Consider the following 15,167-nt stretch of genomic DNA (forward strand, 5'->3'; position numbering starts at 1 on the left):
CAATCAGTCTTACGAAGCACCCATTCTTGCAGATGATGTTTGGTTACTGCTTTCTCAGCTACCTGAATTATAACACGAAAAGGAAACTGCAATGTAATTTATTTACCATTTTGAACAAAGCAGCCACTCCAAGGCAGGTGATAATACCGTGAGGCCTATGCTGCTAAACAATGCCAATGCAGTGCTGAAATTTGTCACTTTACTAATATTTAGAAAGCATGAGTATTTTGTCGGAAGCAGATCCTTTAAAACTTGACACCGGAGGCAGCTGCTGGAGGACCTCAGAGCATATTCTGTGCACAGACATATCCAATAAGGAAAATAGTGGCGGGAATTCTTGAATGAGGCCTGCGACACCTTTACTGTCAACACGTTCACATTGGAACACACAAAAACAGCACATTTGCTACATGTGAAATGATGGTGTTAGGCGAGGAGTCTTAAAGAGTTTATATGGTGGCAAGTACCTATGGGACCAAACTGCTAAGGTCATCGGTCCTTAAGCTTACACACTACTTAATCTACCTTAAACTAACTTAGGCTAAGGGCAACATAGACACCCATGCCCGAGGGAGGACTAACTTCCGACGGCCTTGGACAACACGGCTACCCTGCACGTCGTTGAGTTTATGACTCTTCACCCATTCATAACTGAGGCTATCTACACATACATCTCAACTCTGCAAAAACACGTAAGTGCACGGCAGAGGGCACTTTCTGTGTGCTGTAATCTTTTCTTTACAATCCCTATGGAAGTGATATTTTGTGAATTATTGTATATTCCCAGAATCATCACTTAAATTTGGTTCTTGAAACTTTGCAAGCAGGCATTCACACTTGAGCATCTGCAGAAATTTAGCTGGGGAGGGGCAAAGTGCAAGACTCTAAAATTGGCAAACAAGCTTTATGTTACAAAGCAATTGCTAAAGCTATAGCACTGCATCACTGAGATTAGCCAGCCACATAATGCTACAACTAGCTAAATAAGTGGTGCAGTGGAATCACAGGAAATCACTTTTAATTGTGTACAAGAAATTTTAATTAGTAAAAGCTCTGTATTCCGCAAAGGGAGGGGGGGGGGCATAAATGCCTGTGGATGCCTATGCTTTCATGGAATAGTTTTGGGTCTGTCATCTTTCCTACAAAGCTTGTATCCTCTTAGCAAAGAGAAATCGGAGGGCTTGATGAATGTATCTTGTAGACAAATACAGACAAGTTTTGCCCGTAATGCAATTTTTAGTTTGTGTCTGTGTGTGCTGCAATCATTCACTGATTTTGGGTATCACCTTTCAGTGGTGTTTCTGCTACCCTTCTCTCTTCATCATGGTGGTTCCTATAAGTGAAGGAAAAAGAGGAGTGAGAGGTGGTGTTTTACTAACTCGTATGTGTCCATACCTCCATAACCTATATTAAAGGCTTCCTGGTCAGATGGCACTTACTCTTATTTCAGTCTTAAGTTTACCTCTGACTAGCCTTCCTCTATTTTGGTGACAGGAACTGAGCTGTAGCCTGGGATGCACTATCTATATCTAGTGATTGAAAGGGTTCTTTAGTTGGCTAAATTTATTTCAACTAGACAATTCTTTCTTGAGTTATGCTTGGAAGATTTATTTTGCTTCAGCATATGGTGCACATTTTGTAACTTTAATTACCTGGACTCTCTTCTTTCCATTGAAGTTAGGGCATCCCACCTCCAGACTGGATGCTAACCTGTGGAATTAATGCACCATGGCAGGGATAAGCATGTTGTGTCTGATTCAAGAGCAGCACGACCAAGTCTTCAACAGGTTGCACCACCTTTACTACCCACAGTGGAATGGAAAATCTCTCACATTCAAGTACCTTACCTGAATGAAACCTGCCTTGAGATACCCTGGTAATACTGGTGTATTGAAAGCAGTTCTCTCTTTCATACAATCAACCTTTATCATTGTATCACAAGCCTCTGTGATGCCTTCGGCCTGCACTTCAATTATAACAATTATATCTATGATAGGCAATATAAACTTCATAACTCCATTTTGCTAAATTTTACAGGAGAAGTAAAAATGATTTCTTAAAATAACAATAATAATAATAATAATAATAATAACAACAATAATAATAAATGTGTGTGTGTGATGCAGAAAGGTGCTACATGTGCAACACTCTACTAGAAGTTTACGTACTGACATATTAGAGACATCAGTGCACTTCCAAATCTTGTCTTTGATAATGGAGTTACTGGAATTAGCTACGAGGTTTTCACAGACAGATGGAGTTACGATGTTCTGATTGTCTACCATTAATATCTTAACTTATAACACTATCTTCATTTGAATGAAGTTTCAAGCAGCAAAATGTTGACTGGGTGCCCTTTAAGTTCCTTAACTTTCAATAAGTTTGTCACCTGCTGAGCTGTTACATCTCAACAAACAGTGTTATTCCTCATTCACTTCACTGATTTAACTCCACCAACCAAACCATGGCTTATATAGAACACAGATAGTTTATCAAACAATCCCTTTTCACATTTCATTAATATGTTCAGTATAAAGGGACATTTTCTGTTATCAACTCAAAAGTTTCACATGGAGGACTACATATTCAAGCTCTTGTTTGTTTGGATGCTTTTACTCCATGGCAGTATACCTACTCTACTGGCAATATTTTTTTTTTTAAATTCCAGGTTCTTTGGAATAATATAAGAACTGAAATTGTAGCAAAACAAAAGCAGAACTTCCTAAAACTCCGTCACAGAGGATGATCAATGAGTATTGTCCAGTTTTATTCAGGCACCACGGCTAACGCTGAGTGATATTAATACCAGCGGCATTGAGAAACTGCTGAAATGACAAGTAACAGTCAAACAGTCATAAAGTGAAGATATACTTCATAAGCTGAGGACCCCATGTTCATCATTCTACATCTATACTCTACCAATGACTGAACTGCACCATACAGTACATTGTGTGTTTATTACGTATTAGGATTTCTTCCCACTCCACTTACATCAGGTGCTTGGGAGCAAGATCTGTTTAAATACAGCCGTCGATGAAGTATCAGTAAAAGAGGTGGGAGCATCCTCAGACAAATTCCAGGGGTTAACACTAAAAAACTCTGTACAGCAATCAACAAATTATCCTTAAGATTTGAAGCTTTCAAAGGAAGATTAAAGCTTAACATCATTCTGACAATGATGTCATGGATACTATGAACTTCATAAATAATCAGGACTCTGGGCACAATCACTTTGATTTTATGTTCATTTAGCTGTCCCCCTCTATTTCATCATGTTACACATAACTGTACCGTATAGGCTACTAAAATCGTATGTCTGCGTCACAGTAAATTTTTTAGTTTCACAAATTATTGCACGTGTGGGATATTATTCTCAAAGTTGGTTTGCCTCTTTATTGTGCTATCGATAACTTAGAAAGGAACCCTACCATGGCCTGTGATTAACAGTATTGAATATGACTAGATAATGTATCACCCTTTCTCATTAATTTCAATGGTTCCTTTGATGTAATCGAGGAACGATATAAACTTTTGAAAATGTTGGTTGTAGTGACCGATTTGTAGCGCACCCTGAAGTCAAGGTTGACAGAAAGGCGATAATTTGCTTGCGAGTCAGCAAAGCTAAATGAACATTGCGATAATTGATTGGCCTAATGTTTACATTCACACACTATTTAAACGCATTTTGCCATATATATAACATCCTTTTCGCCATAAACACAAACTGCACGTTACATTCAAAAAACATACCTCTGATAATGGATGTGTCTCAGAGTATTTTGATGCTCATTCTGTAAATACCTCGCAAATAAGCTACGAAAAGAGGAAGAGGGGGCAGTAGCGGTGACCACTACGTATCTCACCCTAATTTTACCAATTACCCGAAGCAGTATCGAGTTATCACCCATGATATGGTTCACTGTATTTCATCACTTTCATTAAATGCCTTTTGGTAGTTTTTTTCTCCTTCTAAACAAATTAAGTATAGTGTATATACGAAGTAGGCTACTTTTCTCAAAAGCTGACAGATCTTATTCATTAACTAATAAACAGGTTGAAAACTACATCTACCATCAAATCACATTGTAACTTATCGCATATCATGCACCTATTTCGCACATCACAATGTGCACATTTTTAAACAAAAATCATTAAAGGGACCAAAGAGGAAATTATATTATAACAGAATTTTCTTTCATGCTACATAAAAGTCTTGTCGTATTTCTATTTCAATGTCGCCCACATGCACTGCGTAAGAAATAAAATAATAAATTAAACACATACTGCAATCCTAAATGCCGGTTGGGAACTTGTATATGCCCTTAACCTACATTAACACCAATGGATGGAAGCAAGAAATACTATGTGAAATAAAAGCCATACTCTCTAGTAACTGATGTCACTTGTAGAATTTAAGTCAGTTCAGCATGTTGAAACGCACCTTTCCGTTATAAACAAAGTGCCTTTCCCAATATCTCTGTTGTTAACGTGTGCGACAGTGGCGGGCTGTTGGTGTCTTATGCCTTCCGTAGGAGGTGGAAAATTACTTAACACAACCATTTCCAGAGTTTCAAAATTACGCACAATTGCAGATCAGTCCGAACATTCATAAACAAAACACTAATACATGTACACAAAACACTTTCAGCTTACAACGCCTCCCGCGTGCTGAATTTAAGAGCAGCTGTCAATTGTACCAACATACGCATCATGGAATGTGTCTTCAACACACGCAGGAAGGCTACATTTTGGCTTTGTTATGTTGCTAGAATTGGTATCAAACAAATAACAAAATGTTACGAGTGAGCGGTAGCATACACGTATTTTGTATACTGTGAAACATGTTATTAACCGGCAGTTTTGACGGCACTTAGCGGTCATTATGATTTTGTGTCCGCGCATCATAAGTTGATGTTTCTAACTGCTCGATGATAGTGAGAATATCCTCGCGGAAACCCGCATCTGCGCAGTGGATACTTGGATTCATTGATCGACTAGCGTGTGTCTACACACACTACGTCAGTAATCACGCCACTGCCAGGGGCTGGAAAGCGGGCGCGCGATTGGTTGACTTGAAAGTTCCAAAATACGACAGATCCGTAGCTGTGTTGTGAGCACACTTTGTGCTTTGCGTGTGTGACATCAGCGTGGGGAAGACGTTGCAACAAAACGTTTACTTAGTTGCTTATCGTGGTAAGTAAAGTCGTATTTTAATTGCTTATTATTGCTCATTAGTCTGGTTTTGTTACATATTGTATTAACACATGGATTACTTAGGTTAGAGTATGAGGTAAAAACCGGTATGACATCAAGCCGTAGCTTGGATGAGATGTCATTGCAGTTCATACTTGATAGCGTCTTATATCTTTGGAGTAGCTTGTGATTGTATACATATGCGGGAGCATCACCAGATTTAGTTGCTGTAAATTCACCTATATAAAGCGGAAGAAATGTTACTGTGTATCTAAAGGAATCCAACCATTGTATATCGGAGAAATAACAGATAGCTAGTACTAGAGGGAAGCAACTGTAGGTACTGCCGGCCGTTCTGTATATTGCATGCAGTGCGTGACAGATGCGTTGTTGTGTGACGTACCGCCAAAGCATGGTCCATGAATCAGTCAACGCAGAAACTACCGTAAATTTTCAACACACGTCACGGGAATTATTGTACAGTTTGCTGCTTAAATGTGATTTCTTTAATTATCTACGAAAAGAATTTTAGAATTTAGTGTTATATGTACAAGCAGCATGTATTGAGATACATTAATTTTAGTAATGGAAACCTAAATGCGAAAAATACGCTAAGTAGATTCTTGATAGTGTATAAAATTCTGAAAATTGTTGTATACATATACTGGTTAACTGCTTAGTTTTGAACCTTTCACAGTATACAGAGTATAAATACAAAAATAGTATTTGTACATAGTCTTTATTTTCTTAAATGACTGAAATAGAGGACCACAGATAGTTGACATGTAACTTGTTTATAAATACTCGGCAAGAAGTCACGTGTTCTAGTCGCTATGAAAGCGACAACGGGAAACTGGTTTAACACGTTCAATTACATTTTTTAACTTTTGTATGTGTTAAATAACCAACCCGAGTCGGTTTTTAAGAGTCAAGGGAAGGGGAAATAAAGTTACCTATAAATCTGTTAAGATTTATGCTCATTGAGATAATTAGTGCACAACATATTATAAAGAACTGGGCGTGTATCTTACACGCTATCTACAAATGCAGCCTGCCTCCCGGAAAGCCAAATGCTCACTGAACGTTTACAAATAAAATTACTATAACCCCGATTAGTTTTCTTGCTTATATGTTTTCCATTTTCAGTGATAGTAAATGAGATTACTTATAGTGGCGGCCGTGGAACGCTTTTATCACCGACGAGGTAATCGTTGAAACACACCTTCCATACCCAACAGGTCTTTGATTGTGTTGAATTTAGGTTTCCTAAAATCGCTGAAGACAAAGTCATGGTTTGTTTGAAAAGCACACTTCTGATTTCCGTCCTTATCCTTACTTCACCCGACCTTGTGATCCATTTCTAATGGATCTTGTCGACGGAACGTCGAATCCCGATTACTGGCACATGTATATAGAGGACATACCATGCTAGATGCAGTTTACTTTTCACTGTTAAACGAAAGTTTGCACCGACATAAAAAAGACCAGGAAACTTACATCACACGATTTATAGTAATATAAATAAATAATTTACACCCCATTTTACTCAGGCAACAGTACTGTAAAAGCTGATATCTTTTACAGTTACCTGCCGGCATTTCTATTCATAGCAGTGCCTCTGGTTGTCATCCGCGGCACCCTTACATCACAGCGGTACGTCGATATATTCTACGCCCCGTTTTGTTGCCCTTCAGCAAGATAATGCCCGCCCATATACAACGAGAATTTCCACTACTTGTCTTCGTGCTTGCCAAATCCCCTACCTTGGCAAAGTCGCCGCGCCGGTTCTCTGCCAGTTGAGAACGTTTAGAACATTGTGGGAAGTGCCCTCCAACCATCTTGGGATTTTGACGTTCCAAACGCTCCAATTGAACAGAATTTGGTATGATGCCCCTCAGGACATCCAACATTTCTATCAGTCAGTGCGAAGCCGAGTAACTGCTTGCTAACAGCGCTTGTCCAATAGCAAGTAACTTAAGCAAGCACTTGACGAGGTGATTACAGAACAAAAACTTGCGCAAGTTTACTTCTGTAAGTCGCTAGCACAAGTTAATTTCAGCAACTTGCTTCAAGTACTTGAACAAGTGTTTCCACTAGAGACTCGTCGTGAGATTAGCAAGTGATTGTTTACAGTGTCGTGCTAATAAAAACTACAGCAGTCTCCATCCTTGTTGCATCATTATTATTATTATTATTATTATTATTGAAGAAAAACCGTGGCAAAAAATGTTAAAAAAGAAATATATGGGTGAAGAAATGGACACAGAGATGTACATATTTATCAGGAAACACTACTGAATGGATTAATATTAGAAGTCTTCGCTCAGATCAAAAACATTGAGAATGTCGTATGCAATTTTCGAATATCTTGTGTCTATTGTACAATAAAATAACCAGGATACAAAAATTATTCTTCGACTTTTGCAAACAGTATTTATTACTTTTATGACAGCCGTAATGCATTCAAGAACAGGATACAAAAAAGCCGCAAGGTAGATCACAAAGAAATCGGCAAGCTAGATCACAAAGAAAATCGCCTTTTAATTACTCTTCGATTTTTGCAAACATTATTTATCATAAACATAATGCATTTTTGTTTACGCCAAGATTAAAAACCAGCTCAAGTGCAAAGACGGCTCTACTGCCATTCTACTGCCTGAAACAAACCAATCGGTTAATGTTTAGGCAGTTTCTTGGCTGACAGTGACCAAGTATATACGCCGACGGAAAAAATCAAAGTACCAAACAATAGTTAATGTAGAGTAGTGAAATTTCGGAAATGTTTGCCTAGGTTACGTATTTAAGTGACTGACATTGCAAGATCACAGGTTAATATAAGCGTGAGATAAGCCACTGCAAATGTGAAATGCTGGTACATTTACAAGGTGTACAACTTTGCTTCTGCTGTTTGCCGATAGGTGGCGACAACGGTAAGTAGCGGTCGAAAGAAACAGATTGCAGACATCACGAAGTTAGCTTGGACCTCTGTCAACAGAACCTCATTCAAACATTAGTCGATTCGGCGGAGTCTCATCGAATGCTCTCAAGTACATATGGTAAGGACGCTATTAGCGTAAGAAGGTGTCGTGAGTGGTTTCAGTGATTCAAGAACGGTGATTTTAACGTCATTGACTGGCATAGTGGTGGAAGAGAGAATGTTTTCGAAGATGCAGAATTGGAGGCATTGCTGAGTGAAGACTCGCGTCAAACTCAAGAAAAATTGGACGATTAGTGGGAGTGACACAGCAAACCATTTCAAAACATCTCAAGGCTATCGGCATGGTTCAGAAAGAAGAAACTTGGGTCCCGTGTGAGCTGAAATCAAGATACATTGAACGGCGTTTGTGTGTTTGTGAGCAGTTGCTTCAGAGGCAAAAACGGAAGGGATTTCTGCATCGCATTGTGACCAGGGACAAAAAATGGGTTCATTAGGATAACCCTAAACACAAAAAATCATGGGGATATCCTGGCCATGCTTCCACGTCGACGGCCAAACTGAATATTCACGGCTCCAAGATCATGCTCTGCATTTGGTGGGACCAGCTCGGCGTCGTGTACGATGACGTGTTAAAACCAAGTGAAACAATCACAGGTATTCGTTATCGAACGCAATTAATGCGTTTGAGTAGAGCATTAAAAGACGAATGGCCGCAATACATCGAGAGGCACTATAAAGTGATTTTGCAGCACGATAACGTTCGAACCCACGTTGCAAAAGAGGTCGAAACGTAGTGCACTCGAAATTGGACTATGGAAGCATAGTTTACTCTTCTGCTCGGCCGTCTATTCTTCGGCGTCTTGATTCTATCCACCGTGGATTACGTTTAGTGTCTGGAGCTTTTCACACCAGCCCTGTGGAAAGGCTTTATGCTGAGACTGCTGAACCTCTGCTGTCCAGTCAGCGAGCTGTCCTTCTGAGTCGTTATGTAGCCATCTGTCTTCCATGCCTGCTAATCCGGCCCATGACATTTTTTTCGACGCCTCCTTGGATTTAGGGTATGCAGGCCGCCCTTCCTCCCTACTACCACTGGGAGTCCGCTTCCGTCAACTGTTCCATTCTCTTTCCTTCCACTTTCCTAAGACTTTCTTGACAACTTGGGGTACAGCACCGACTTGGCTCCGGCCCCGGACCTGCCTGCTACGTGACCTTTGTCAGTTTCCCAAGGATGGTACCCCTTCTCTTGTTTATCGTCGGGCATTTGCTGCTCTATGCGCACAAATGAAGGATGCCACATTTATTTACACTGATGGCTCAGAAACTTCGTTTGGTGTTGGGAGTGCCTATATTGTTGGCGACACCCCCAATGGATTTCGGATTCCCGACCAGTGTTCGGTTTATACTGCGGAGCTTTACGCTGTTCTCCAGGCTGTCCAATACATCCGTCGCCATCAGCGGATACAGTATGTTATCTGCTCAGGTTCGCTCAGCTCTCTCCTCAGTCTCCAAGCTCTGTACCCTGTCCACCCTCTGGTCCACCGGATTAGGACTGCCTCCACTTGCTCCACTTGGGAGGCGTCTCTGTGGCGTTCCTCTGGATCCCAGGACATGTTGGTATCTATGGAAATGAGGCGGCCGATATAGCGACCAAAGCTGCAGTCTCTCTTCTTCAGCCAGCTTTTCCCATGATTCCCTTCGCCGATCTACGGACGTCGTGTTGCTCTTTTATGGCACGCACATTGGTCGACACTTCCCAATAATAAATTGCGGGACGTGAAAGCTCTTCGCTGTGCTTGGACCTCTTCCTCCCGAACTCGTCGTCGGGAGGAGGTAATTTTAACTAGACTCCGGATAGGGCACTGTCTTTTTAGCCATCGACATCTTTTAAGCGGCGATCCACCCCCACTCTGTCCCCACTGCTCTCAACTGTGAACGGTGAGACACCTTTTACTTGAGTGCCCCTATTTTACTCCGTTACGCGTCCGTCTACAGCTGTCGACTGATATATCTTCCATTTTAGCAGATGACACGCGCTCAGCCGATCGCGTTCTCGAGTTCATTAGTGCCAGTGAGATGACGTCAGTCATTGAAGCTCTTTTTTGGGGACAAACGACCCCCTTCTGTAGTGTTTTTTTAAGCTTTCCTTCTGTTTTTGGTTTCCCCACTTTTTTTGAGTTTCGCTCCCATTGCTGCTGGTTTCCAGTTTCGTTTTTTTACCTTTTCCTAAGTCACAGACCGGGCGCTAATGACCGTAGCTGTTTTGCGCCCTAAAACCATAAAAAAAAGGCCTCGAGCTCGGAGCTGTCCTTGAAGTAACGGATTTGTAACAGCTGACTGTGTCATTGTGGTGCCAACTCAGGTTGCTGCTGTAGATGCAGTATGATGCGCCAGAGCCCCAAGCCGAACACAAGTGGTCTGCCCTCTCCACAATGCACCTGGCCGTCTGGAGCTCGTCATCGTGCGACCTTTACGTTCCAGTGACAAACACTGCCAGCAGTTATGTGCAGTGGGTACGTTCCTGTTAAGTCTTTCTGCAATATCGCAGAAGGAACATGTAGCTTCTCGTAGCCCTACTACAAAACCTCGTTCAAGCTCAGTGAGGCGTTGCCTTTAGAGGCACTCTCACCACGTCCATTCGCAAAGGTAACTAACGCTCACGACCGTTACAACGTTTTCAAAACAAACTTGATTTGCATCCTACTAGCGCCATTCTTACGCGACTTGCGCAAAATTTGAATAGACTTAATTTTTCATACGTAGAAACATGCCTACCAACTTTCATTTATGTGGCGCATCTCCTTCTTGATGTGCTTTTCCTTCAGTGTATGTTTATGGGTTCACATGGCACATTTGCTTCCGTTCATCGGTCTTTGTGCTATTCTCCTTTTTGACACTGACATTATCCTACCGGCATTGGCCATACAAAACTTATGCAAGTTTGAGATAAACTTCCAGCGAACTCGCAAGTTGATCAAATACTTGCAGCAAGATGCAAAAAACTGTTTCCACTAAATTGCGGAAGCTACTTCTGCAAGTAGACGGAACTTGCGGAAGTAGACTTGCTGAGGGTGTTTCCAGGTCAAAGAACTTGCAGAAATTGCTTCTGCAGGCGACTTGCGGAAATGTACTTGCTAGTCGACGTGCACCTCAAGGGCCATAGGTAGACCAATGTGTTATTGAATTTGTGAAGCTCAATCTCTTAAATAAATCATCCGATTTTTCTGAAATTGTAACCATTAGTTTGTCTGTACGTGCAAGTCAGATACACTGATTTCCGACCCATTCGGATTATTCCCTGGCGATGTGTCCTTTTTTCCTTAGAGTTTACAATACAGTTTTGTCCACAGTATAGTGTCGGCAGTGAACGATGCATGGAACCTAGAGATCACAATTCTTTACGGGAAGTCGTTCGGAGCAAATCTAATTTGTTTCGGTCTCGACAGGAATATACGTGTATTACCGAAATCATCCTTACTCGGTAAAATAAGTACGAGGGTGAGTCAAATAAAAACCTTAAATATTTTTTTAAATACACTCCTGGAAATTGAAATAAGAACACCGTGAATTCATTGTCCCAGGAAGGGGAAACTTTATTGACACATTCCTGGGGTCAGATGCATCACATGATCACACTGACAGAACCACAGGCACATAGACACAGGCAACAGAGCATGCACAATGTCGGCACTAGTACAGGGTATATCCACCATTCGCAGCAATGCAGGCTGCTATTCTCCCATGGAGACGATCGTAGAGATGCTGGATGTAGTCCTGTGGAACGGCTTGCCATGCCATTTCCACCTGGCGCCTCAGTTGGACCAGTGTTCGTGCTGGACGTGCAGACCGCGTGAGACGACGCTTCATCCAGTCCCAAACATGCTCAATGGGGGACAGATCCGGAGATCTTGCTGGCCAGGGTAGTTGACTTACACCTTCTAGAGCACGTTGGGTGGCACGGGATACATGCGGACGTGCATTGTCCTGTTGGAACAGCAAGTTCCCTTCCCGGTCTAGGAATGGTAGAACGATGGGTTTGATGACGGTTTGGATGTACCGTGCACTATTCAGTGTCCCCTTGACGATCACCAGTGGTGTACGGCCAGTGTAGGAGATCGCTCCCCACACCATGATGCCGGGTGTTGGCCCTGTGTGCCTCGGTCGTATGCAGTCCTGATTGTGGCGCTCACCTGCACGGCGCCAAACACGCATACGACCATCATTGGCACCAAGGCAGAAGCGACTCTCATCGCTGAAGACGACACGTCTCCATTCGTCCCTCCATTCACGCCTGTCGCGACACCACTGGAGGCGGGCTGCACGATGTTGGGGCGTGAGCGGAAGACGGCCTAACGGTGTGCGGGACCGTAGCCCAGCTTCATGGAGACGGTTGCGAAAGGTCCTCGCCGATACCCCAGGAGCAACAGTGTCCCTAATTTGCTGGGAAGTGGCGGTGCGGTCCCCTACGGCACTGCGTAGGATCCTACGGTCTTGGCGTGCATCCGTGCGTCGCTGCGGTCCGGTCCCAGGTCGACGGGCACGTGCACCTTCCGCCGACTACTGGCGACAACATCGATGTACTGTGGAGACCTCACGCCCCACGTGTTGAGCAATTCGGCGGTACGTCCACCCGGCCTCCCGCATGCCCACTATACGCCCTCGCTCAAAGTCCGTCAATTGCACATACGGTTCACGTCCACGCTGTCGCGGCATGCTACCAGTGTTAAAGACTGCGATGGAGCTCCGTATGCCACGGCAAGCTGGCTGACACTGACGGCGGCGGTGCACAAATGCTGCGCAGCTAGCGCCATTCGACGGCCAACACCGCGGTTCCTGGTGTGTCCGCTGTGCCGTGCGTGTGATCATTGCTTGCACAGCCCTCTCGCAGTGTCCGGAGCAAGTATGGTGGGTCTGACACACCGGTGTCAATGTGTTCTTTTTTCCATTTCCAGGAGTGTATTATTTATTGTGCAGAAGTGGTACAAAGCTGTATCAATTTTCAACATAATTTCCCCCACGCTCATTGCAAGTCCTCCAGCGCTTACAAAGTGCATAAATTCCTTTAGAAAAAAATTCTTTTGGTAGTCCGCACAACCACTCATGCACCGTGTGGCGTACCTCTACAACAGAATGGAACCTCTTTCCTCCCATTGCGTCTTCGAGTGGTCCAAAGCTATGGAAATCACTTGGTGACAAGGAATGACGCCATTCCTTGCTCGCTCTCTTCGTTTCCGGTTGGTGGAAGTGAAATCACGCTTCGTCCCCAGTAACGATTCTTGCAAGGAAGCCATCACCTTCTCGTTCAAAGAGCCGAAGAAGTTCTTCACAAGCATCAACACATCGTTCTCTCAATTTAGGAGTCAGCTGTCGTCGCACCCATCTTGCAGACACTTTGTGAAACTGGAGCACATCGTGCACAATGTGGTGTGCTGACCCATGACTAATCTGTAAACATGCTGCAATGTCATTCAGTGTCACTCGGCGGTTTTCCTTCACTATGGCTTCTACTGCTGCAATGTTCTGTGGAGTCACAACTCGTTGTGCCTGACCTGGACGAGGAACATCTTCCACTAAAGTCACACCATTTGCGAACTTCCTACTCCATTCGTAGACTTGCTGCTGTGACTAACATACATCGTCACCGTCCTGAACCTTCATTCGTCGATGAATTCCAATAGGTTTCACATCTTCACTACGCAAATACCGAATAACAGAACGCTGTTCTTCCCTGGTGCAAGTCGCAAGTGGGATGGCCATCTTTATACTGATACTGCCACGGTATGTGTGTATTTGCACTATGCTGCCATCTACAGGCCATTCTGCACGCTGTTTGTACCACGCTTACTAACTTACATAATAACGGCGCGAAATTTCGATTTGTTATTACAAATTTAAGGTTTTCATTTGACTCACTCTCGTATATTGAACGGGCGTCAATATTTATAGAACTTTGCAGTCCCCTTCAGTATATTGGGCAAACCGTCAATACCAATCTCAGGCGGTCAATATTATTGGGTAACGCATTACTGCACAATAATTACTGAACCTGATGGAATCCAGTTGTCGCTGATCGATACTTTTCGGTAGGAGTTAACGTCTTCGACAACACTGCACTCGCGCAACCAACCACCATTGACGCTAGGGCAGAATCTGCTTAATACAGTTTTTCAGTATAATCCAGTGCAATATTGCACTGCATTTGTTCAGAAGTATGATGCAGTGTTCCTCCGGACATACATGCATTTCTGAAAGAACAGGCGCTGCGGCTATTACAGCCGAAACCTCAAAGAGTGCAGCCATTGTGAGATGCATGAAATGTTGTGAATACGTGTCTGAAGAACACAGGCATTGCAATATCGTTTTCACCCGCCGCCACCGGACAAGTGACTCTCAATTAAAATATCCCCCTGTACGGGAATAGGACTAACCCGTGGTGTAGTGGTAGCGTCTTTGATTCATAATAAAAACGTCTTCGGTCCCGGGTTCGATCCCCGCCACTGCCTAAATTTTGATAAATAATCAGCATTGGCGGCCGAAGACTTCCGGCCTAAGAAGTCAGCCTCATTCTGCCAACGGCCTTGTCAAAGAGGGCGGAGGAGCGGCTAGAGGTTCAGGGCACTCTCTTGTCCTAGGGTGGGAAATTGCCCCTAAAGGCGGAAGGCGGAAGAATCAGCGATGATCAACGACATGAGGATGCAGAAGGCAATGGAAACCACTGCATTAAAGACACGTAACGTGTATCCACAGGACATGTAGCCTGTAATTGATGAAGTGTCATGATCTCTCCACTGGCAAAAGATTCCGGAATAGTCCCCCATTCGGATCTCCGGGAGGGGACTGCCAAGGGGGAGGTTACCATGAGAAAAAGATTGAATAATCAACGAAAGGATAACGTTCTACGAGTCGGGGCGTGGAATGTCAGAAGCTTGAACGTGGTAGGGAAACTAGAAAATCTGAAAAGGGAAATGCAAAGGCTCAATCTTAGATATAGTAGGGGTCAGTGAAGTGAAGTGTAAGGACGACAAGGATTTCTGGTCAG

General features: G+C 43.1%; 2 protein-coding genes across 3 annotated transcripts in view; one reads left to right on the plus strand and one right to left on the minus strand.

The window, feature by feature from the left end:
* The window catches only part of LOC126161656 (methylosome subunit pICln), an 84,282-nt gene extending 79,584 nt beyond the window's left edge, over positions 1–4,698 (minus strand). The window contains exon 1 of the mRNA XM_049917650.1: positions 4,442–4,698. Within this exon, the coding sequence (XP_049773607.1) occupies positions 4,442–4,560 (119 nt within the window). The 5' untranslated portion in view covers positions 4,561–4,698. The remainder of the gene's footprint in view (positions 1–4,441) is intronic.
* Positions 4,699–5,059: 361 nt separating this feature from the next.
* LOC126161654 (long-chain-fatty-acid--CoA ligase 4) overlaps positions 5,060–15,167 on the plus strand; it is a 283,314-nt gene continuing 273,206 nt past the window's right edge. For both annotated transcript variants that reach the window (XM_049917642.1, XM_049917645.1), the window contains exon 1: positions 5,060–5,193. The gene's annotated coding sequence lies outside the window, so the exon portion shown is untranslated. The remainder of the gene's footprint in view (positions 5,194–15,167) is intronic.

The sequence above is a fragment of the Schistocerca cancellata genome, chromosome 2, assembly GCF_023864275.1.
Source record: "Schistocerca cancellata isolate TAMUIC-IGC-003103 chromosome 2, iqSchCanc2.1, whole genome shotgun sequence".
Taxonomy (NCBI): domain Eukaryota; kingdom Metazoa; phylum Arthropoda; class Insecta; order Orthoptera; family Acrididae; genus Schistocerca; species Schistocerca cancellata.